Raw genomic sequence first — 26,373 nt, 5'->3', positions numbered from 1 at the left:
ACCAAATGGTGGTTCAGCTGTTAACTTCTTACTATATGGCATTAGTAAGTGTCAGATTAGACATTGAGAATATATTTCAAGTTTTACACTTCAGTTCTTGCATCTAAAAAAAGGTGCTTTGTTTTTCAGGCCTTGAATCAAAGTGAAGTGAGAGTAGACGCTTGTATCCAAAAGCTCAAAGGGGGCAAGTGCACAGACAATGCTATCAAAGAACCCAGCCTGTTTTGAACATCCCTGGAATATTTGAAGCTAATTGTTATGTAGTGACATTTCAGTACAGGAGAAATCAGAGTACGCTGAGGAAAAAAGTCTGTATGCGGCTGTATCAAAGGGCAGCGACTGTAATTGCAGAGTACATTGTTGAGTTGTCAGTGAGCTGGACGACTGACAGTGAGAGAGTGCCGGTCACTGCAGGCTGGAACTACCATACTGTTTTATTTGAACCTAGTATACTGTCGATCATATCACGCTTGTGAACTAGCCAACTACCTGGATAAGTAAATGTTTTTAATAGGCTGTTCAAAAAGTAATTTACAGCACACTTTACAATACCTAGTCAATGTATCAACAGAAGATGCTACATGGAAATATATTTCTCTCTGAAACTGTTACATTTTAACTAAAGTTCCTCTGTTTAATGAAACCAGAGCCCAGTCTGCTCTGATTGGTTAGCTAACCGGCTCTGTTGTGATTGGTCAACTATTTAGGGATGTTCTGCCCCTTAGCCTATCGGGTACAATGTGTCAGAACACTAGCCGATAGAAGCGCAAGTATTACATAGTGATGACAGTATGTTATGGAAATAAACAAAGGAGTTCATGTCTGGGAGACAAACGTTGGGATTTTATTATTTTCAACCCATTTAAAACACTTCAGGAAAGAGAAAACCCCCCGAAACAACTGTAAATGTATGCATCCACATACAAAAAACAAGGCTTTACCATCTGTTGGTTAGATAAATACTACTTACCAGACAAATCAGGATATAAATCAATATCGAAGTATTCTGAAATATCTGGATAGGAGGTGTTGGATGTATTGCACAGCACCACTTCTACCCTGATATGTATGTATTTGGGTTTGTGCGTTAAAATATCTGTTTGTATCTCCGACATGTCCATGTGTTTCAGGTGGAGGAGTTTAGAGTGCGGGATGAACAGAACGGGGTGAAAATCGCCCAGGTCCTGGAGGGCGTCATCAGCAGGAAGGTGGTCAAGCAGACGGTGATGACTGTGGTGTACGGGGTAACGCGCTTCGGGGGCCGCCTGCAGATAGAGAAAAGACTGAAGGAGATTGATGAATTCCCCAAGGTACAGTCCTGTGGTAGATATGGGCTTCCCTCGCACTGCATACTGTTTTATTTTTAGTGTTGTATCAGTGCGGGATGACAGGGTGGCCTTGTAGCGAAAAACTACTCTATATTGGGCTCCTTTTACGCCTTCCTCTCAGGCTACACATTCAGAGATGCATACATTAAGCCCATACTGAATCACAATGAAATACAACTGATGTCTTACCTCCTTGAATGTAATTGCTCCATTGTCTCCTGTGTGTCCAAGAAGGCACTTATCACACAGTTGGCAGTGTGACTGCACATTATTTCAGTAGCTTTGACCTTGACATTAATCATTAGACATTACTCCTAGCTCCAAGTGTGCTGTTGGTTGAGCAAGAACATGAGCTTTTATTATTCCTATTAGGCAAGTTTATTTATGGGTTATTGCAGGGGAATGAGATATTGCATGTTATATTGAGCCATCAGTGTAACACAACAACAGCTACTGTATATTCGATATCCTGTGCACCGTCATTATAAATGTATTTTTAGTTCAGAATCACCACACTTTGATTTCATTGGACATAAACGGTTCTTTGACTGGCACACATGATTACATGGCAGGAGAATGGAGGCATGTAATCTTCCTACAGCTCTGTAATGCTTATTATTTGTCAAATAGTAACATGCATTGGCTTACAATATTTGGAGTTAATCTGGTTGTCTGTATAGATAAAAACCGGCATGATCCTGCTGTCAGTGTATCTGCCATCTCACAGCCAGAGGATTGTGCTAAATGACTCCTGCATAATGTCCCTAATTGTTTAAACACAGAATTGGAGGGAAGTGTAATTGTGAGTGATTACAGGGTGGGGGGAGGAAGAGATTGTATCGCTGTAATGATATCTGAAATGTACCAGGCTCATTCACTTCTATCACATATTTGCATTATACATTTAATACCTCATAATAACTAAATGAAAAAAAACAATCTATAGTTTGTTTTAAGGAGGGATGCAGTGAAGCGAGAAGGTGATGTGTGCAAAAATACATTACAAGCATTATCATGTATTGTTTTCCAGGAGCATGTTTGGGAAGCGTCTCATTACCTGGTGCGTCTGGTGTTCAGCAGCTTGAAGGAGATGTTCACAGGGACCAGAGAGATCCAGGTGAGTTTATCGAAAATAAATAAATACATTTACCTACATAAACTCACATTTTTGTATTACTAGTTGCAAAACAGGGCCGACATTCAGTAGAAATATTGTCCAAATGTACATTTGTTGTTTTTATGTTCACTAGAATGTCCCTCATGCAATAAATCCTAACACCTTAAAGCAAAACCTATTTTATTTAACATTTATGTCATGATGCCTGATCCTTTGTACTACATTATTATGGGTAAAAGAAAGACAATGGTCAATTAACACACGTGCATGTCATTAATTCCATTTATGATTTCTGTGTAACCTAGACACTTTAATGTGCAGCAGATCAGCTACTAATCCAAAATTGGAAAAATTAGTGGACAAATCATCTCATTTCAAATAATGAAATACAACAAATAAATGTGTTTGGAAAACAATTGCTATGTTTAAACCCAGATTATCTGCCTGGAATATATGTTAGGGTAGTAGAAATAACTTCATTCCTATGTTCCCTGTAATTAAAACATAATTAAGTGTTCCCCCTAGGAGTGTTTTGTTTGGAAAGTGTCTGACTACTGACCTACTACTCCATATTAGATGATATTTTACTCTCTAATAATGTCTAGTTTACTTCACCACTACCGTGAGTACTGCACTCATTCATCACAGAGACTCCATTTATAGATTTAGGACGTGCACCTGGCAGGGGATAGTATATTATCTCCACAGGCAGAGAGGAGTCTGGCGAGCAAATAGAAAACACCACCCACGACCATGTTTGTGTCCCTTGGGAAATGTGCAGGGATGGCCCAGTCTGAGATGAAAAATACCCTTCCCATCATGCCTTGGTACTGACCTAATGCTGTTGTGTGAGTGTGTGCACCTGTTGCTTTCAAACAGGTCACATCCTCTGAGTTTTCAGCAGTGAGTTGAGTATGAGTGAAAGAGAAGTAGCTCTGTCATCCCTGACCCCTCCCACCTCCCCTGTTGGTTTTCCATTTATTCTCCCAACACAGCGACTCATTCTCTTCCAACTGTGTCTGTCCACTCCCTCTCTCTGCTTCTTATCAATCTATTACCGACTGATCAGCCAATCTCTCCGACTTCCTCACTATCTAATCTGTCACTCCCATCGCTTTCGCTTCCACACCATCTTCATTTCAATGTACCTGATAATAAAAGGAGGGAGGTGATGACGAATGGAGTAGCTTTGGGCCAGACTGCTATCTCGAGTTGTTAGGACAAATATATCTTTCCTACAGCTCTCCATGTGCCTGCATGTGTGAGGAGGCACTTTGGGGGCATTAATAGGGCTTCTATTCCTGGAGATAAACTTTGCCAGACACTTATGCAAACCTTCCTGCAATTTTTCAAACTAAGCAACAACTTCTCACTTGTTCCTCTGCAAGTTTGCTACAATTGTTTGCTGTTTCAGGAAGTAGAACAGCCGACATTATGCAGCTGTTTGTGCTGTATTTTGTCATTGCTGTTCCAAATGCACCAGGATGTCCTTTACATTCAAAGCCTGATTAATTAAATCCACCTACAAACTGTCCAGACGCACTGATTTGAACCTGATTGCTCTGTTGTCCACATACAAACACTTAAACAGGAAATAGGCAGACTCACATTCTTGATTGCTGACAGGCTTTGATTTTCTGCTCTACAATCCAGTTTGTGCCCTCAATTTACCTCTGCTGGCATCTGTGTGTTGCAGGATTGGCTGACCGAGAGTGCCAGGCTCATCTCCAAGGCTGGCCACACCGTGGAGTGGGTGACACCCCTGGGTTTACCCGTCATTCAGCCTTACCACCGCACACGCGTCCAAGTGGTAGGTCTCTTACTAAGGATGGTGAAGGTGCTCTCTACTTGAAGTTGCAATACTTTGTTTTAATCACACAAATATTTAGTATTTCTAGCTATGTTGATACAATTGGAATTAGAACCGAAGCCAAGTGTAGAAGGGCTCAAGTGAAGTGTAAACCTGCACATTACATAGAAGAAAATGTTTAAAAAAAAGGTACATCATGGTAACAGAAGGTATTTAAAAAATAAAACAGAAATTAAATAAATATAAACTAAAGCAATTACTAGTGCAGCAGAGGTGTTACAGAGGCGAGATGCAGGGGACAGAGTCTCATGCTGAGAAATGTCAGTTCATGTTTGATTGGGAGTCCAAACTAGAACAAGTGGACTTTTCTGGATCAGTTCAACCACTTTAAATCCTCAGAAGGTGCCTTTCACCATCGTTTCATACACCATAAGTTAGACAGCTTTGCCAATTACAAGCCTGTCTTCATACCTCTGTATTTTATACTTTCTGAAGTTATTCTCTTTGATCTTTATCTTTTGCTCTTCCTAACTTTTGCTCTCACCTTTCACACCATTCTCAATACTCACAAAACTGACCTTGTATAGCACACATTGTATACATGTTTCTGAGTCCTTAGTACACAGCCCTCATTTATCCCTCTTTTGGCTCACTGACCACTGGATCCCCTCTGTGTACCATCACAGTGATGCTATCTTGTAATATGTGTCCAAATTGACCCCTCATTTTCTCTCCGTTCTCATATTTCCATGCTATGGATCATCACTTTCGCTATTATCATGATTTCAGAGTTTCATTTCCACTCGTTAGATTTCATTGGGCTTTGATGGAATTTCTGATGAAGCTGATAATAAATGGCCGGTTAGCTGTGATTCGGTTGGTTGACTTTACACATGTGATTCAAATGAGTATTTACACTCGTACTGTATATATTAAAACTAAGATTAGTGGTTCTCCTTATAGCTGTCATCTTATACACGAGCTGTTTACATCCCATGAGAGCAATCTATCGTGCCCACACAGCCTGCCCACAAAAGATTAACTTATTATGGTCTGGCAAGGCCCAACATGCATTTGTAGGGGAACTGCCAGTATGCTTTTTGATCAGCCTTTCCTAACAGATACATAATTGACAAGTGCTCTTCTTGGCACACATTTTGCCTGGATCCACTCTACATCTCTTTAGGATATCTACAAAAAAGGATGCAGTTGGTTTTATCCCATTCACAGACTGCTGATCTGCCAGGGCTCAGTGGATTTATTTCCCAGACTAATATCTCAAAGCTAAAAGTGAGCCTGTGAGATTCACTGCAGTTTGGCTTTGAGTTTATTATGTCCTCAACCCACCCCTTTGTGTTGGACTCAAGCTATTTTTGGCGAAAACCCAAATTATTCCCAAACTTTTTTTTGTGTTTGCTCTATTGGTTCAGAGGAAGAGTCCACGCTCTCGATTCCCCTCCCTGTTCTCTTCCTAATATAATTATTATATCAGTCTTATTTTACGCAAGACATACAGCTCATTATTGTCCTGGATGCCGGGCTTTCACCACTGATGGTGTGATGTGATTACTGTGAGTGGCCCAACTGTAGTGGAGCTCTCCGATGTTCTCCGTCACTGTGGAAGTCCTGACAGCAGCACGTCTTAGAGATATCATGCTTTTGTGTTTGTGTGTGCCTGTCAGCGCTTTTGGGAAAATGTTAATGTCCCATAAAGATGGTAGAAATTCTAGTCAAACATTATCTGTGTTTATTATTGAGCTTGAAAACAATTGATAGGAAGGCTATATAAAGAATGACATCATAAAGGCATGTAGATTGTTGTTTTGAAGTAATTCATTTCAAATAGACAATTGACTTGTGCATAAGACAAAACATCTGAATAAGAAATCCCTTTTTCCCACTGCAATTTGTCCTGCAGCAGGAAAATGTACAGCTTTTCACTAGCAAAGAAACTGCAGATTAAAGGCAAAAGGGAAATAGCTAGACTTGTATATTAGATAAAAGGGAAGCACACATTTATATTAAAAATATAAACAAATAAGCGAGAAATTACCCAAGCCTACGCCCTTAACATGAAGCATTACACCCATTTTAACACCAGTGCTTGTGTGTGTGTGTAAAGAGAAAGCGTACATCTGGTAAATCTGTAATTGTATAAAATCCGTTTCGACCTCCTTATCCTAAAGTCCATTAACTAAGTGAAAGGAGGAAATAGACACACAGCGTACGCCAAGCTCAAGCAGACAGCTAGCTCATAGGCTGGCTCCGCACTCCGCCTGCTCTTTTAGCATGACATGAAGCAGACGGTGGCTTAGAGGGGGATAGACACCTCATCAGAAAGTGCAAGAGAGCAAGGGTGACAGATGGTGGGTCCCCTGAGGGTACATCTCTCTCTTTCTCTGTCCATGTAGCAGGACTGTGATTTGATCTGTTTCTTTTAATGTCTAGAAGGGAAATGGAAGCTGATTAGCCTGTGTGTTTTTTCCAAGGCCTAAAGATGAATAAATGAATTAAGCGACAACTTCATGGACGGACGAGGTCTTATTTCACTGACAACTTTTTTTTCATCCCCTGCAATAATTCTTTAATCCAGTTGCATCATTGAGCACCAAAAAATGAAGCTTGCATAAAGGTCACCTTTCCAGCCATGGCTGGATTAAATTCAATCTCCCAGTCTCCTCTCTGCCTCTTAAATCCAAGGCCAGAGTGTTTCTGGGGGTCGTTAGTAATTAGACTCTAGATAGAACAGGAAGATGAAGTGTGATGCTGTGAAGTGGAGGGAAAGTAGCTATCACTTCACAAAGAGTGTGTGTGCAGGATGTTTGTAGTTTCTTTTCAGTGTGCATACAGAGGCGAGTAGAAATGCAGACCAGTGTAATCGACAAGTTTCCATGGCTGATGGGAAGTGAGGAAATTAGAGTCGATGGAGTAGCTGAATGCAGCACAAACACATGAACATACATCAGAGAGGCTGCTTAACGGGATTGGCAGATACTAATCGGATCAGAGGTCACTCTGGCTCAGATTCCTCGTTTAGTTTTCATTTTCCACTCCCATGCAAGGTTACAATGAAATCTCACTCTCAGGGGATGGCGACACGAGGGAGTCGTCAGCTGGATTGGCTGGATTTGTGAGTGTATAGTTTGACTAAAAGCAGGGTGTCTATGTGGATAGAGAGGGATTTGCTGATATCCCTGGACATTAAAGCCTTGTGCAATGTTATTTCTAATGCAGTACAAAAAGCATTACAAAAAGTCCACTGTCAGAATTAATCGATAGATAATTATAAAGGTTGTACGAGCCTCGGGAATTAATGAAAAATGATAAACATCATGTACAGACTGTGAGAGCCTTCAGATTTTCTTTACGTTTTTGGAGTTTTTTTCTGTCATGTTGTGTTCCTTTGTGGATGTTTTGTATCTGGTTATGGTTGCCTTGTGCTCAATTTGAGTTTGGGGATGATATGCAGTGTCTGTATAGTCTGCCAGACTGCAGATTTGGAAAAATGTTCTGTTGTCCTCTTTTCTAATTCTGGGGAACTACTTTTCTCTAAATGTCGCACGATGCCCTCCATGCCTTCTCTTGTGTTGGATGAGAAGCGAGCTGTTCGCATGGGTCACCCGGTGTTTCGTTGATGTTACAGAATCTCGTGGCATTTTGGGGTGAAATAATGGATGCAGTCTGAGTTTCAATGACACCCCCCGAGTGGAAGAGAGGAACAAAAAAAGTTTGGTAGAAAGGATGTCTGGAAAAGGTCAGTGGAGGTGTGGCGAGACTCAGTGGTGTGTGTGACAATGAGTCTGCAGCTGTCTTCAGGGGATGAAGGCGAGGGAGAGGACCAGGTGACCCGGAACAGCAGAGAAGTGAGGTGTAACGAAGAATTACTCCCACCTGAATGGATGAGACGTCTGTTTTGAATCACTGTGTGATGTATGGGGATTCCCCTCTTGGCAGCATGGCTTATATGTGGTTAGTGATGACTGTTGTCACCATGAACATCTGTGCTTTGACTCTCATGTGATTTAGAGGAGCCTATTCCCCACAGACACACAGCAGGATTAACCAAGGTCTCATTTATCACGGCCTCAGGGTTTGTGTCAGGTCTGTTACACAAATCACGCACGTATGCATTATAATGAACAGGGGGAAAGTTAGTGACCTCCTTTACAGTGAGCAGTCCATTACTCAAATCAAAGGCAACCTCCACCTCTTTCCCTCTTACACCTTTCTGCGTCACAACTTGGCCTTTCCTTCATCCTTAGCACACAATGAGGGGATATAGCCCACCTAGAGCAATGATGGATGAGATAGCAGCCACGGCACAGACTGATGGGGTTTAACTACACTAGGCTTCTATTTTAAAGCATTTTTTTGAAAATGTTGTGATTCTGTCATTCAGCACACAGACCTTCAAATTGTGACTGGAGTTGCTGTGTGTGTGTGTGTGGTGTGTGTGTGTGTGTGTGAGAAAAAAGTGGGTTACTGCCTGTGTCACTCTGAACACGACCTGAACTACTGTGCAGCGCATACGTGACCTGCAGAGAATCAGCTATATATGAGGCCGATCATTAAGTCATTCAGCTGACACTTTTTTCCATAGAGACTTACGTAAAATATCATCTTTCACCACCGTAGACATTCCTACGGGAGCAATTCATTTTCGTTAAATATTTTGTCTAAGGATACTTCATCAGATCTATTGCTAGCTCGGAAATCTGGGGCTTGAGGTATGGGAAGGTCAGTCATATACCTGGTTGGTCCACCAGACTGAAATATCTCAACAAATATTGCATGTGAAAGTTGCAGACACACTCTTTCTCCAGATATTCATGGTCCCCAGAGGTTGCATCACACCAATCCCGTAACTTCCCCACCTGTGTTGTAGACCCTTTTGGTTGGTAGTGAAATATCTAAACGACTTTTGGATGAATTTCCATGACATTTGATGCAGGTTTCTATAATCCAAAGAGGATGAATCCTACTGACATTATTGGTCCCCTGAGTAGTTCAATACAATGCCAACACGTCCAAAGTTTTCTGTTTTTGTAAAATATCCACAGAAGATATCCATCCTATATCCTAATGATTGTGGTGAGCCACCATGACGTTCATTTTTGTATGGATTGTTATGAAATCTGGTGCACATCTGCTTATTTGCCTCAAGGTGAATTATGAGGGTCTTGGTGAGTCCTTTACTGTTCATCTACCATATTGTTCCATTGTACGTAGAGTCTTGGTATTGTTGAATTTAAAGGCACAGAAATTGAGAGACTAATTGAATGGCTGAGATTATAGACGTCCTGGAGCTGCTCAGCATTATAACATCTGACAGCACCCATGGCAAATTCACTGGGATATGTAGACATTATTTAATTCACAGCTAACATTTACATTTCTCCCTCATACACTCATCTAGAGTTTACACTAGTATGTCCGTGTAGCAAGTTTAAGATGGTTAGAGACCTTTCAAAGAGTGGTGCTGTACGTAGCTACAGAAGTCCTCTAATTGTGGCTCTAATTTGATAGAGGATAAAGGTAAAATGACATTTGTAATGTCCCAATTCTCAACACAGCATTTATTGTCACTGCTAACTGAAGTGAATGCACCAAAATCATGACACAGCACAATGTCATTTTTCTCTCTGGAGTTTAAAAAAAAAATCCTTTAACCATGTGGAAACACCTCCCAATTATGGTCCACAAGATATTGCACTCATCCTAAAACCTTTACAGCACTCAGGAGATCTTCACACTTGAAATATCTGGTTTTCAGCTTTTCCAGGAGGACATTATAGACTTAGAAAAGAGGACAAAGCAGAATGGGGAATGGTTCAAATTGCAGAGGGATGTGCACTTCAAAGGGCCGGTGATTTCTTAGTGTTCAGAAGCAAGCAAGATCAAATAAAAGAGCAGGACATTATCACCAAACACACACTTATTAAAAACTCCTAAGGGTGTCAGAGCAGCTGTGGTCTCCTGTGCTCATATCTAAAGGTAGTTGTTTGTGTTATTGACATAAAAGCAGTTTAATTCAGAGACCCCATCCAGCACATTTAGTTTACAGCCTTTATCTACCCACCCCACGAAACACAGAACATGTAAACCCCCCACCAACAGTCTCATCTCCAGTAACAGAGCAGCCATGTTGCCTAATATGAATTCATTTCTTTCTTTTTGTTGCTTGTTTATGATGCATTTCAATATATTTGACCTACAAAAAAGGAAATGAATGCACATGTATCCATGTGGGAGCCTGTTAGTAATTAGGAACAGACAAACGTATGTTCTATTTATTCATATTACTGTGGGTAAATCTTGCTCTGATCAGTAACTAGCAGTACTTATGCAGTTTGATTATTCACAGTGCAGACCGATCTAACTAATTGCAATGTCTTCAACATCTTTGAATTGAAATGGAAAAGTGTGTAAGATGCATGAGTGAGTGCTGAATGCAAGGTAAACACACTAATGCTCACATTGACGAGCAGTTGGCCGCCTGTTGCCAGTCATATCTAGTTCCTGGTGGCCCGTCGCTCCCACCCAGGCTTGCTTCCAAGGGTCAGGAAGAGAGGGCCCTTCCACTGATGCCTTGGCACGACTGACTGCAAGGACTCTCGAGGCTCAGGAGATTAAAGTACCCCTTCTCCAGAACCTGAAGGCTTTGGTGTTGGTCTCAGAGTGTATGTAAAATAATTATAGACTTAAGAAAAACAGCAGTGTTTAAAAGGAGACTTTTGACCGTATGCCCTCTCAGTGTGCATGGACTGGAAAATATCATGCTGTGTGCTAGTGCAAGTACTCTGATGATCACCTGCTTTTTGTAAGGTCTCATTTTGTAGCATATGCTTGATACTTTATCAATGACTCTGTCTGAAGGGTTTCTGTTCTTTATTTCTCTTCCTGGAGCTCTGCTTCTCTTAACAATCTATTTCCTGTATGTTGGGAAACTGCGTCACCTTAACCATCTCTACCTCCTGCCCTGTTTGTGTGTTACGTGCACACACATTTTTTATAACGATGCAGTTTCTGTAAGTATGCTTAGAATAGAAAATACTTCCATCCATCCTTCCATCCACCCATCTTCTCCCGCTTATCCATCAGGGTCGCGGAGGTAACAGCTCCAGCAGAGAGCCCCAAACTTTCCTTTCCCTGGCCACATCAACCAGCTCTGACTGGGGGATTGCAAGGCGCTCCCAGGCCAGCGAAGAGATATAATCCCTCCACCTGGTCCTAGGTCTACCCCTCGGTCTCTTCCCAGCTGGACGTGCCTGGAACACTTCCCTAGGGAGGCACCCAGGTGGCATCCTTACTAGGTGCCCGAACCACCTCAACTGAACTTCTCACCTTATCCCTAAGGGAGATGCCAGCCACCCTGCAGAGAAATCCCATTTGGTCCACTTGAATCCGCGTTCTCGTTCTTTCCGTCATGAAATACTTAAAAAACTATATTTTAAATTATTAACTAGATGACAACTATACCGGGGATTTAGTTTTATTTATTTGGCTTATCATGAATTTCATTGTGCTCATTAAGCTCACCTTCCACACTGTGATGACATGACACACACTGTATGTTAATGTCCTCTACACAATATCATGCACTTTACCCATCAGTATATATTTGAAACCTTTACAAATACAAACCTTTGGTATCATCGAAGTTGACTTGAGATTATTAACCCCTTCATTTTGTTGTCTTTGTTTTGACCCCAGTTGAAGAGTACCATCCAACATGTCTACCTCCAGATCAACCATGACATCAAGCAGTAAGTCTTCCTTTAACTGACCCACAGCAGATGTGATGTTTCCACTTTATTCACTCATGGTGCTCATTGACATTTTGTGCTGAAGTGTCAAATCAGTGACCCGCAACAAAGACAGAGAATAGCTGATGAGAGAAACTGTGCTTGCAGGCCGTTCTGTCTGAGCTTCATGTGAGTTTGAAAGCTGCTTGCAGTCACCAGCTTTCAAAATGTAGCTTCAGACTGCTTTAAGATATCACCATTGAGCTTTCAGAGGTGAATGGAAGTAGAAAGTAGAGTTCTCTGGAAGCAATTAGCTTACACTTTCAAGACCTTCTGCTGCACAAAGGCTCTGTCTCCTGTGGATATTTCCATTAATTGCCTACTCATTTGTCATAAAGTAGGAAATGGCATCAGAAGTGTTTGCAAAGTCCTTTGAAAGCATCGTTCACAGCTTCAGATAAAGAAGTTGAGATGGGTCTTTTACGAACAGTTAGTTCTTAAAAGAACTTCAAACTCTTTTGTCCAGATGCTTAATTTATAGATAAAATATACAAAAGATTATAATACTGCCTAAATACACTTACTAGACTAGCAAGGGGGATTGTGCAAGAAAAAATACACCAAGTCAGCAGCACAATCAATAACACCCAGAAATAGAAACCAAATGAGAAAGAGGTTTTAGGAGAACATTGTTGGTTGGAAAATTTGTTTAAATAAAGTTAGCTTCTGTAGTTGTAGTTTACCACTAGTACAATGTCCATGTGTAGTTTGCTAAGTAGGATTTAAACCGTAGTTCAGCTATTCATGATAGAAAAGCTACATCCTTTTCATGCCAATATGTGGATCAGAAAACATAGAATGAAAAGACCATGTAAGCATTTTACGTTCAATTGTTAAACAGGTTCTTTTTGCACCTGTGATTCACTGAGTGGCCGTCCACTTTAATAGACCATGTACTCTCATTGGTGGGAGGTCTTGGACTAATGTTTAGATTTCAAAAGATGAACAGCAAAAGAGGTGAGTAGAGGACACAGAGAGAAATCAACACTGGAGTGCTATCGCTTAGGACAGAGATGACAAAGACTGACAGCTGTCTTCAATCTGACATCTTCAGTGCTCTACAGATCCAGCAGTGCGAATCCTTAAAAAGCAAGGGGAGTGTTGAAGGGGAGATGAAGTTAAGAGGCAGCAGAGAGAGGGCAGGATGTCACGCAGAAAGGCTGTCTCGCCTGAAACTTTAGATTTCACTGTCAGAGGAAGCATCAGTGTTTCACAGACTGACGTTCTGAGCGAAATTTCACACAATCACCATGGTGGATTTTCCTCAGCTTTTCCCTCCACACTGTGCTGCATCCACTGTAATTAAAGATCCAAAAAAAGCATGTCCAGCGTCTAAATATGTAAATACAGTCACAAGCATTGACAGCCTTGAAGCCCTCACTTTCTCACTTGTCCTCCACCCCTCTCATCTTTAGAGGCGTGATTGTCAAAGCTTCTAAACTGCAGTGAAAAAACATTAAATGCTTAACCCTATGGCAACGTTCATCATCTGCGACAGGAAGAAAACCATCAGCTCTTTGGGGAGAACTGTTACACTTTAGAAAGAGCTGTAGTTGCTATCAAAGAACTGACTGTGCAGCTTTCCAGTGTGTCAGGTCTATCTAAGTTAAAGGTGACATATTTTCTGTGGGTGAAGCACAGGAAAAATACAAAACACAGCCTTGTTGAAGTGTAGACCGCACGGTGAGCTTCAAATACATCTCCAGGAATCTTGTTTTTGTTCAGCCCAAGTCTAAAACAGCAGAACTGAAGGCACTCTGGCATAATTGTGTGTGTGTGAGTGTGTTTTAGCTTTGGGTTTGGCCCCTCTCTGCTCTGTCTCCATTCCCATTAGAGGGGCGTTCTGGTCTGCGGCAGCCCAGAGGATTTGAATGGCACAGGCTCAGGGTAATGGGAACATGGGGGATACAGATTGGCAGAATGCTCTTTTTTTTAACTGCCAGTTCCATAATCAGTAGTAGCAGCACTGCATTTATATCACCTTGTACTTTTCTTTTATATCGCTTCTATATTTGTATGCTCTATTTTTTACTATTGTTTAGAAAGCACAGAGTCCCCCGCGGGGGTCACAAAGCAGAAAACAAATCAGGATGTTTGAAATCATTGCACGCAGAAAGACCTCCTCACAGCAGGGTGACATTAAATGGAAAAGCACCAAGGGGATGAAAAATATCAATGATCCATCCAATAATTAAGTAATCATTAACCTTTAATCTGTAACTACAACCTACATTTTACTGTTGGTTGTTAACATGCATATTTCTTATTTGGCATTGAGTAAGACAGTTAGCTTAGCCAAGCCACAACCACTTTAAAGGGTTCAATCATATATCAATGATTTGATCTTGTAGAAATATCAGTCCACAAATTCAATTTCCATTCAGAAATGCATCACATAATGTTGGATAAGACCCTCCCACTCAATGAAAACACATAATAATAATTTAAATAAAGACAACATACTGCAAATAAATACTGCTTTAACTTAAAGAGTGTCGAAAATTCAGTTTAATGCTGTATTTGTATAACGGCTTTTGGGATTTTTAATGCACGCTTCCCTCTTTTACTTCACATGCAAATGTACTGTACTGCTGCTTTATCATGGTCATTAACATCCTCAAGGGACCACGGGTTTGAAATGCAATGCTGACTAACTCGCGAATACTGCACAGCCTTAAAAAAGAATAATCAAAATAGGATAGCTAACTGTCTCCCTGGGAATTATCGGCACGGTTCATGGCGAGGCTACTTCAGACTTGGGATCAGTTTGCTGAAATATCTCATTTATAGTAGAAAGCAGCAGAGTGTTTTATACAGTGTGTCTGTGCTTTGCTTTCTGTCTCTTCTTAGGAGGCCGGACACAGTAAAACAGAAGAATGCCTTCCCGCCAAACTTCATCCACTCTCTGGACTCCACACACATGATGCTGACTGCGCTCCACTGCTACAGGTATCATTTAGAGAGGACATGTTGTGTTCCTTTTCAGGTTCAAAATTGTATTTTTTGTCTCTACTGGGACATGTCTCCATGCTTTAATGTTCAAAAAGCTCTTTATGTTTCTCATACTGCCTGTACTGCAGCACCTCTTTTCACCCTCTGTCTGAAACCAGAGCCCAGTCTGCTCTGATTGGTTAGCTGGCCCGCTCTGTTGTGATTGGTCAACCGCTTAGAGATGTCCCGCCCCTTAGTCTATCAGGGGCAATGTGTTGGAGCGCTAGCCAATAAAAGCGTGAGTGTTACATAGTGATGTCAAACAAAGGGGCATTTCAGGGAGTAAGTGGGAGAGAAAATCCCTCTAGAGGGAAAGATTGGATTTTAGCCTTTGCAGACCATTTACATGCACAGAAACCTATGTCAAAGCACTTTTCATACAGAGTGATAACAAATAGAGCTTCACAAAAAAACATAGTCATTTAGACAATACTAGCTCCCCCTTCCTGGTTAATAATCAGTGTAAGATCTAACACACTACAGGAAAGGGAAAACCCCCCAAATAGGGCCCCTTTAACGTACTATTGAGCATGGATATCTGGCTCACCTTAAAAAGAGAGAAACATTGTAGAACAGCAGCTTCTATAGGCCTCTTACTGACTTTTGACATTGACTTTCAAAATATGCTTGACCTTAAGTGCCTTTGAAAATGTGCCCTTTCATCTTGAATGCAATCACCACCTCAGTTAAGTGTATGATACGGCTTTATAAATATACGCTGTGTGCCTCTTCAAAGGTGTGATAACTCAACTCACGCTGGCTTTGAATGAACGTCTAGCAGTAATACACCTTTTTTCAAAGTCTTCTTATTGTTAATGACTCTACTGTTCCTCATATGTTCTTCCTTTAAAGTAAACCTGCTTGTAGACTGTCTTCAGCCCCTTGTTCTTCTCTCCTCTTAGCGCTGGCCTGGCGTTCGTCTCAGTTCACGACTGTTTTTGGACCCACGCCATCACTGTGGACACCATGAACAGGGTATGAAATTCATATTTTTGTTCTACTCCTAAATGTGCAGATAATTTCACAAGTATTTGTTCTAATTATCCTTTCTGAGCTGTTTAATCCTGTCTGATCACTCATTTTCAGAGTTTATAAATCTCCGTTTTTTTCTGATTAATTGAAGCTTAAGGTGGCAAATGTGATTCAATTCTCCTGGGTGTCTCGTGCTTTTACCTACAGACTTTCTTTTTTATAGCATCACTAGTGTTTCTGCTAAGGTAGAGCTTATTTGAAGCCAGAAAAACAAACTAAATAGGTCCATACTAACATTTACAAGCTGTTGGGTGCAGGAAGCACCATCGGAGCCTGTTGTGCTGAATAAATGACAGTCGGCCTCTGCCTGCTGAAACTAGTTTGTCATGAGGCCCGGACGGAGACACAGCGTAGCATTAAATTGATCAAATTAAAGTCGCAGTCCTCTGTAGATGTAGTTCCAGAGCACAGTCCCAGTTTTATGCCTTCATCCAATCTCAGAGGCATAACAACCAATGAAGTGCTTCCCTCTCAGTACATTTATTCTCCCTCATATTCTCTCGATGTGCGAGTATACGCTTTCCTCATTACACAGGTAATTGAACACAGCGGCAGAGGAGGGGGATTCAATATCTTAGTCAACACCAAAGCCCATTCAGAAAGTCCTTATTTTAATGGCAACTGATCTTCCCTTAATCCCTCATCCCCCCTTTTTCTGAACCACCCAGCAGGGAGTCTGCTGCGTGACGTCATTGGGAGATTTGTTCACATGTGGGAAGAAAATAAATCAGAACGACTGAGAGCTTGTGTTCTTTCTTTTGATAGTCATTTGTGCCTGATAAATAATACTTATTAAATCCTCTACAGAAAATGTGTATCCATCCTCGTGTTTTATTATGCATGTCTTTCTTTTAAAGCTTTGATGGTTTATCGATCTTTGCAAAAATGCCACAATCCAAACAGAAATCATGACAAATATAAAACATGTATCCTTTATTTTCTGTGTCGAAGTGACGAAAGATAGCGGCGGACAAAATTGAATATTCCATTTTTTTCTTTTTTCAGGATTTTTCGGAATTTTGACTTTTTTCAGAAATTCTCCGAATTTTGACTTTTTTTTACAGAGACACAGTCGCACACAGAAGATACGTTCAGAAATAGAACACTATTTACATTTAACCCTAAAGTGGATGAAAGGCAGCTTTTGTGTACAGATGTGGGGAATGTTATTCATTCTGTTTTACTGCTGGTTTCTTTCTCTTTATGTTACTGGTTATTAGGGGTGGGGGTAATAATCGATACAGAAATGCACCACATCGCAATATATCGTATCGCAATATTTAGCATATCGTAGAATCGCAATACTATCGTATCGTGGCTTTAGTATCGTATCGTGGGGACGCTGGTGATTCCCACCCCTAGAAATTATAGCATTTATTTTCCCATGTGTCAGCAAGGTCATTAATTTCTACACTTTACCCTCCATTTTACATTCTGCATCTTATTTCTTATTAGCTCAAAGTTCTCTCTTTCACATTGTTTAATTTACTCAAAGACACACAGCCAAGGCAGAGTTGTTTGAGCTTGTTGATTTAAGTTTTGGGGCAAGAGTAACTAAAAAAAAAACGTCTCTCTGTCACTTCCTCCTCCTGTTAGATCTGTCGGGAACAGTTTGTCGCCCTGCACAGCCAGCCAATCCTGCAGGAGCTGTCCAACTACCTGGTACAGAAATACTGCACCGGGATCCCGTGAGTTTACACACCTGGAACACTTTTGATGGTGCCCCCCCCCCCACACACACACACACACATGCAGTCCCTTTAAGTCTCAGGAGCAACACTGTGGCCAGTTATCCATCAGGGTAATGATGTTAAAAAGTGTGTTTGTTTTTCTCAGCAGCTCCAATTTAGGAACCAATTATTATTGTCGGAGTATCTTCGTTTTAGCAAAACATAATTGAATGTTTACATGTTGTTTTTCTTTAATACTTAGTTACCAACATCTGTAATCTGTGCTTCCTCTGTTTTTTGTTCGTACACAACAACCATTACAGCCATCAGACTCTCTGTCTGTGTTTATGCAACACTGTCGGATCTCTATGGACTTTTATGGACAATCGCCACGATACACTGAACATGCACATCCCACATGTACATACGTTAGAAAACATTCCATACTAAAGGAACACACATAAGGGGCTATAGGATTAGATACAAGATTGTCAAAGTTCTACTAGCATGCCAGATTCTTTCCTCCACTTGTCTGTGACATCAGAAACAAAATGACTTTCCCTCTCTCTGTTCCTCCATTCATCTGTCTTGCTGGCCTCGGGCTAGGCTATGCTCATCATCTGATTCTGTTTCTCTCTTCTGGATAATTGGACACCTTTTCTACAGCCTTTACTCCACAGCAGCCCCCGTCCTCTTGGTCTTACTCCTTCCCTTTACCTCTCATAGGTTTTACTGTACTAGCAATTGGAAAAAGTTTCATTTAGTTTAACATCCTGCAGGCAGAACAGTGAGTGGTGAAATATTAAAATAGCCATTTTTGAGGGTGTCCTAATCTCGTTTCACACAGTAACAGGAATGTTTTGCCACCTTTCAGAAGTACTAATGATGTGCCGAAAGTCATACTCTCACTGTACTGGCTCTGGTCTCAAAAACAACTAGCATGTGCGAAGGTTGAATATAATCAGTCAGAGAACCAAAAACTACACTTAAGTGACGACTAATACTTCCCGCGAAAACCCAGAAAGTGCAGTTCTCTTTGAAAACAAACATAGTATTTCCCAGAGTTACTAAACATTTTTTTAACTCCCCTCTTTTTTTGGCAGGGCTGAGGCCAAGAAGAAGAAGTACCAGGAGTACATGAAGCTGATGATGCTGCTGGCCAAAGTGCCCCAGACAGGTGAGTGTGTGTGCAGCCGTCTGGCTCTTAACCACCTGGACTCACCAAGGCTGCGGTGTGGTTTCAGGGGAACCAAGAAACGGGGATGATTTGTTTTCCTTATTGGATTGAAGAGGACTTGTATGTCCTGAAGCTCCGTCTGAGGTTAGCAGGAATAAGAGAATGGCTATAATATTAGGTTTTTGTATCTAGTTCGCTAATTGCTGTTCCCTATATTTTATACAGTCATCACATTGTCTTTAGATTCTTGTCCAGCCCAGCCTGCTCATTCAAACAGGAAAAGCCGTTTATTCCAATAATTTCACAGCTCTTGTCATGAGTGGTTTTTTACATGTGCCACTGCGAGTCTGTCTATTGCTGTCCAGAGGGAAGGTACTGGCGCTCTGTCGGTCAGGTGGACTGAGGCTTTGCTGTTATGTAAACCCTCACTCCATCTCCATCTGTACACTTACTGTCTGCTTGGCACTGACAGCTGGGTTGTATAAATTGATTACTGTTAATTGTGTCCCTCCTCTGCATAATCAGCTTATGTGGCTGAGACCAGTCAGGTGTGCTCCTGAGGGGGGGTGTCGTCAGTGTGTGCGGCCCTGAATGTCCACTGTGCTCAATTTCTAATATGAAACTAGGCAGATCTGCATTTAAGTCCACTATAATCTTCACTATGAAGCATCCTCAACTTGATTTTGAGGTGAATCAGGTCTCAGTGTGTAATCCAGCAGGACAGCTGATGAATCAGCAGCATCTATAAACACAGTGGGGAAAAGGCTAGAGAGCACACTGATGACTTGCAATATTTGTTTAACAGCTTGCATCTGGCTTTTATGTGGAATCCTGCTTATTGGTTTAGTAAAATGCTACATATTCTCTGTTGGTATTAATTATAATAGCTAAGGCTGCAAGTTTGTAGGAGCCATATAAGTTGTTGTCATCCTGTACCGGAGTAAATTGAAGTTTGAGTTCATGCTGGGAACTTTTTATCATGAGCAAAATACTGTTTATATCAGTTCCTCCCTCTTATTAGTTTCAATCATTCATCTCAACATCATTTGCCACCAGTTTTAGCATTCCTTACCTTTTTATGTCCTTTCCACAATAATTCAGGCTGAAGACTCTGCTGGTGTAGGCAGCTGACAGAGAAGCTAAAAGCACACAGAGTGCAGCCCAGGGCTCCATCCAGAGCTAAAATTAAAATTCAAGTGGTTTATTAAAGTTTTTATAAATGTGGTGCTTAGGAAAACAAAAAAGTGATTGAGTTTGACCCAATTAAAAAATTACTTCTCCTCTGCTCCCTCTGATGAAGAATGCAGCTTGGTACTTTGTGTTTTGTTCTATTTGGCACATGTTAGAATGCAAACTTTAAGATAGTGAACATTGTAAACATTATGCTTGCTTAAAATCAGCCTGTTAGCACTGAGCCTGTTAGCATGCTGACGTTAGCATTTAGCTTAAAAAACGTTGTTCCTGAGTCCAGCCTCACAAAGCTCATCGTCATAATTTAAAATGTACAGTTATACTGCCACTTTATTTCTTGGATTAATTGTTATCCTAGTCCCAGTCCAACAGTTTCTTACAGTGTTTTTAACCAATGCAATGCTGGCAATGTTTGCATAAATTAGCTTTGTTAGCATACCTAGCTTGCATAAGTGTATTTAAGTATTGTTTTTAATGCAACTGTACTTTTTCTGAATACTGTCCGAAGACCTAAACCCACTCTGACACCTCGCCTATTGCCTCTCCAGGTGACTTCGATCTGCAGCGGGTGAAAGAATCAACGTATTTCTTCAGCTGAGAGACTCATGAGGGCGAGCCAGCGGAGGGAGATGAGTGGAATTGACAGAGTGCTGCAGGGAGGCTGACGGCCCCCGGGTCTCGACCGGCTTTGTCTCCCTCAGACATCAGGACATTGATCCAGCGGCGCCCTGCCTGCCTCCTCGTCCACAGCTAGACGGGAGCTGCTGGAGGCGTTAACACACAGTGAACCTGCCTGATTAACTGACTAGTGGGCTGATGGATGGATGGATGGATGGATGGATGGATGGGATAGGATAGGATACTCATCCAGGCAAAATGATGAGAGAATCAGCAGCAGATGGGAATGTAAAGACTTCAATCAGTGAAATGACCTGTTAGTATGGATGCTTATACCGTATTCAGGTAAATGTGTGTGTGTGTGTGTGTGTATAAGCCATACTGACCTCATCACTATGCAACTATTCTGCTGCTCTATAAACTTTTCCCCTGTAAACTTCAATTGCCAGTCGTGTGTGTGTGTGTGTGTGTGTGTGTGTCCGTGTCCTGCTGTGAGGACCTCAGCAGAGCGTTGACTTGCTTTGGACTATCCCACCTCTTCATCGATCCCATCACAGGATGCCTTCTGAAGAACATTTTCTGAAAGTTTGAAGAAGAGGCGTTTAATGAGGAAATGAAAGACAAACTGAACTGGGGGATACAGGACCCTTGCAGGAATCTTGAGGAACAAGTCAAATGGTGTTTTGGTAGCATTGTGTCACATGAAGCTCTTGATTCTTACCTATTAGGAGTGACTAAGCAACTGACAATTGCTCTAAAATAAAGGCCTTTCTTAAAATGTCTGCTTATTAATTCAGCGGTTTCGAAGAAATGGCTGGTATTCTTACTGTGCTTAAATGGATGAATGAGAGCCTGTTTTTTTTAGTTCTATCTGCATATTTCAAGTCCTTTGTGTATTGTGAGATGAAGGCCTCCTTTTAGATGCACCACAAAGGGTTTGCAGGCTTCACTAATCAACTCAGATCTTATTTTTCTGGGCCAGTGCCACATCTAGAAGTAAAAATAGCAGAAGTGCTATCTGATCATTGCTGGGAACGATACAGCAGTTTCAGACAAAAGGGGCCGTTGATGTTCAAAGGCAAATGTAGACTGTGGCCAAACAAAGCTGGCTGAGTGACAATGTAATGAAATGGAAATAATCTTCAAGGGGGCATAAATAGTGTGCTGATCAGACTGTAGGTTTTTGGGATGATTTGCATAGTCACATGCACAAAGAGATGCTCCTCATTTTTTTCACATGACTTCCTGTTTCTACAGACTTGGTTTTACACTGAAATACTCTTTAAAATGTGTTTTTCCGTCAGGGCGGCCATTGGTATTGCAGGCACATTCACGTTTATTAGGTTCAATTTTAATGAAAGGTTTGGGTGTTTTTCACCTGATTAGATTTAAATTATACAGACAGATTTCCTTTCATGTTCACAGACATTTCAAATGGAAGTAGACCTTTATTGGCACCCGAAAATAAAGACATTTGTTGTGGTTAAGTTAGTTTAAGGTTGATGTATGACAGACGTCCACTCTCTTCAGCAGTCAGAGGATTGTTCAGTATTTTGTTACTAGGCTAAACAAGGAGGACACACCTCTTTCTTAGGTTAGTAAATCGAATATTTGTTTTATATAGCTTTCCTTGTTTGACCCAATGACTCTAAATAAATGCATCCTTGTATTACTAAATTGGAAAAATAGGACACCACATTTTTATCGTATTTTAGTGGGTTTTTTCTACAAGATATTGATACTGTTATCATGTGACCTAATGACTGACCAAATCAATGCAGAATATTTTAACTTCACTCACTGGACAATTAGGACACACATCTTTTAATAGGATTTTAGTGTCTTTTTCCTATTTAATATAAATATTGTTTTGAAAATGTAGCCGTCTCTTTCTCATAACATCAGAAATCAAAGACGGTTTTCCACATAAGACAACACTCACCACAGTAAATATTACACAGTTTGGGAAATATCGTCTTTCTTTCTTGCAGAGAGTTAGATGAGAAATCACGACCCTCACATGCTAAATATGATGCTAGAATTTAGCCTATTTTTCGGCGCTCCAACAAAAAGTTTACATCACACTACAAAGAGTACATTTCCCTTTTGGTTAAACTGTGCTTTTCTAAACTCAGCTGATGTGTCCTTCACACTGAACTTACCATCAAACTAAGCCAAGGTATCCTTCCAGGCGGCGTCGCAGCGTGTCTCCTCTCCCTGACCTCTGTGGGGTCCGTTGTCAAGGACAGAGCTCTTTAAAGTGCTCTCACTTACTGTACTTCACACGTACTGAGCAACATCTCACAGCTTAGCCCCTGACACCGGGCTGGGAGAAGAAATGTAGGCCAATGTCACTTTTTAATATCATACCATAATATGATTTTCTTATGACAAATTATACCATGTTTTTTATGTATTTATGAGTGTGACCCTTTTATTCATTTTTTAATACATGTATTTATTTATTTTCTAATTTTACTGAGTTTTTTATTGTTTATGACGTTATATTCTATTTTATTTTATTTTAAAATGGCTTTTTTTATTTATTTCTTGACACCTTTGCCTATACTTAGATTTGTTTTATGACAGTACATCACTTTTTCATGACAAATTATTACTTTTAAATTACTATAGTACTATACATTCCATTTTTCATGACATTTTTCTATAACACACTATAATATAGCAAGACTAAACTATTCGTCTTTAAATGGCATACTGTATTAGACAATTTCTGACTTTTTTGACATACTATACTATGACCATTTATGAATTCATACGACATACTATAACTTATTCAATATATTTTCGATTCGTGTTTTCATGACATGCCATGCTAGGATATTTCTAAAGCTTGTTTAAAAACGTACTATGACTTGTTTAGGACTAACTATAGTCTACAACACATCATGACCTCGACATCAAGGAGTGGTCATGGATGAATGGATTCTGAGGGGATAAGTGTCTCAATCAATAGCTGTGACTCGCGCCACAGGGACAGCTATAGGAGCTTTAAAACGCTGGCAATACGTCAGATATACAAAAAGGCAGAACATGTGGAGGGTAAGTGCAGAGGATCAGGGCAGGGAGCATACACATTCATACATGTTGAGATGACGGGAGCATAAGCTACCATCTTCTTTGTGCTGAGGAAGTAGACAGGATATCAGAGGTGCTCACACAGCAAAATGTTGATGGGCCTGTATCATTTACTCTGGGGTTATTCCAAGGATGTCTGCTGTCAGATCCGAGAGTTGCACCGGGCCGACCTGCAATAGCCTAATGGAGCACGGCTGGTAGCAGGAAGTAGTCAAAAAGCTTCCATTACTGGTCCTCTCAAGGGATAACCATGTTTTGTTGATGATGTTTCTGTATAAGGGAACTATCCAGTTCTCACATCTCCTGAGAGAGAAAATGTTATTGTTTACTTACTTTAAAAAAGTTGTTCCCTCTTTGAGCACATGCTGATAGATCAGACTCTGTACACGCTCATGTCTCTTGACCCTGTTTGTCATTTTCAAATGATTGATTTGAATATGGAGTGCCTTAAATACAAAATCTTTTGAATTATTGATTGAGATCCTAGGCTGTAAAAGCTCTCTGGACATACATTTTATATAAATTTGATGTATTGAAACATTCAAGGTCTGACCTCTACTCTGTCATGCTATAATTATAGTACGAGGATTGATGTTGTTAAATGTTCTATTTAATACTTCATAAGAATTAAATAATACTACGTTACAGCAATTGAGTAGATTATATCATGTTCCTTTCTTTAAAATGGTTTATGTAGGACTTGCAAAAATGAAGGTCATTTTTAACCGGTGTGGCCATTTTTATAGATTTCCTTTTTCCGGAGCTTTGAACCATCTTCATCAGCAGCAGATAGAAACGCATCTGCTGATGAAGACTTGGCGATGCAGCGGAAAGCTCTGGAAGAACAAACAAGTGGGTATCGAGTTTGTATTGTTTCATCAAGCCATTTTTTTTCAAGGTCAGGGAGGATTGGGCACTCTCAAGCCCAACATTTCCAGTAAACAAGCTTGAGTAAACAGGACATTGATTTCTTTGTATTTCAAACATGTCTTTGATTTGAGTTGTGAATGTTGGTGTCTTGAAGCTTGACATGTCTGTGCTAGCCTTGTGATAAAATGGATTGGGGGTGTTTCCCTGTCTCACACCTGAAGCATGCTGGGATAGGTTGCAACCCACCATGACCATTAATAGAAAGTGATGATTATTTGGCATGGCAGACATATTATCCGCTTTACATGTAAATTACATTTGAATGAAATGTTTGCTGATGAGAAAATATGCAGCTATTTCACAGAATGACACCTCACCTGTGTTAGTGAATCTCATCTAGGAGATGTGAGTGTGGGGCTTTTAGCAAACTCTTTATTCCCTCCACAGGATCATCAGAGAGGGGACACGGGAAGTGTTGGTTGCTTTCTGCCAGAACTGGAAGCCACTCTCAGATAGCTGCACCACTCACTCTCACTGAGCGCGCTTTGATTTCCCTGCCAGGCTCCTGGGCTATCCTGGCCTATCTCATGGCCCTCGGTGTCAGGAAGGGCCATGCACTCAGCAGCTCTTTCAGGGGAGCAGAGTGTGCAGACAGTCCTGGAAGGGGCATGTAGGGCAAGAGCTCTCTGTCAGTGGGGGAGAGGAAGTAGGGTGAGCACCGTGGAGAGGGAGTGCTGCTGTTTGAGAGACAGGTGGTACAGTGTTGGCAGGTGTGTGTGTGTGTGTGTGTGTGTGTGTGTGTGTGTGTGTGTGTGTGTGTGTGTGTGTGTGTGTGTGTCAATTTGAGTTTCCTTTGTCTGACCTTTATTCGCACTGACAAGCAGTGATGGGTTGATTAACAGCCATCAAACACACACGGTACACACACATCTGGTGCCTGACGCAGAGAGGCTTCAGTGAACTAGACCTGCGTAGAGGAGACGTGTCAGAGGCCCTCCTTCATATCCAATGAACTTTCTTTTTTCTTTTGATGTTAAAATGCTTCTTTATGATATTTACTTGGATAACATTAAGTGGAGGTTTGGACTTTTAATGTGGTAAAAATAATTAGTCAATTATAAAGTGCTAGGCTTTTGATGGATAAATCACTCAACTGTTTGAAGTCTTCAGTTTCCCCTTTGGAGACCATCTGTCCCAACCGTGCAGGGAAAACTCTGGCTGCCACACCAGCAATGTAGACGAAATGGTACTCTTGACTAATCAAGAAGCACTAAGCACTAAGTATGAAAGAATATTGGACTCAAGAAATGTTTGATGTTAGAGATGTTTTAGCATTTCATAAAAGTGTTGTCAGCCCTTTTTTTATAACAGGGCAAAAATTTTTTTCAAATGAATTTTCTTGATAGCTTTTCGAAGACGCACAAACATCAAATATATGTATATAAGTTATAGCTGATCTGAAAGGGGCTTATGCTCATTTTTTAGTTTCATATTTGTATGCTGTGCCTCTCCTGGGACATGTCTCCATTCTTTAATGTTCAAAAAGCTCTGTATTTTTCTCATACTGCCTGTGCTGCATCACCTTTTTTCAGCCTCTGTCTGAAACCAGAGTCCAGTCTGCTCTGATTGGTTAGCTGGTCGGCTCTGTTGTGATTGGTCAACCGC

General features: G+C 40.9%; 1 protein-coding gene across 3 annotated transcripts in view; it reads left to right on the top strand.

Annotated features, from left to right (window-relative positions):
• polrmt (polymerase (RNA) mitochondrial (DNA directed)) overlaps positions 1 to 23,144 on the top strand; it is a 42,869-nt gene extending 19,725 nt beyond the window's left edge. For 2 of the 3 annotated variants that reach the window (XM_063892095.1, XM_063892096.1), the window contains 9 exons: positions 1,131 to 1,310; positions 2,359 to 2,445; positions 4,142 to 4,255; positions 11,969 to 12,021; positions 14,911 to 15,009; positions 15,954 to 16,026; positions 17,680 to 17,771; positions 18,857 to 18,930; positions 20,670 to 23,144. In XM_063892095.1, the coding sequence (XP_063748165.1) occupies positions 1,131 to 1,310; positions 2,359 to 2,445; positions 4,142 to 4,255; positions 11,969 to 12,021; positions 14,911 to 15,009; positions 15,954 to 16,026; positions 17,680 to 17,771; positions 18,857 to 18,930; positions 20,670 to 20,719 (822 nt within the window). In that variant the 3' untranslated portion in view covers positions 20,720 to 23,144. The remainder of the gene's footprint in view (positions 1 to 1,130; positions 1,311 to 2,358; positions 2,446 to 4,141; positions 4,256 to 11,968; positions 12,022 to 14,910; positions 15,010 to 15,953; positions 16,027 to 17,679; positions 17,772 to 18,856; positions 18,931 to 20,669) is intronic. The other variant, XR_010166497.1, reaches the window with a different exon arrangement.
• The last annotated feature ends 3,229 nt before the right edge of the window (positions 23,145 to 26,373 follow it).

This window comes from Eleginops maclovinus, chromosome 9 (assembly GCF_036324505.1).
Source record: "Eleginops maclovinus isolate JMC-PN-2008 ecotype Puerto Natales chromosome 9, JC_Emac_rtc_rv5, whole genome shotgun sequence".
NCBI lineage: Eukaryota > Metazoa > Chordata > Actinopteri > Perciformes > Eleginopidae > Eleginops > Eleginops maclovinus.
Note: the sequence above shows the minus strand (reverse complement) of the source record. Positions and strands in the feature narration are given on the sequence as shown.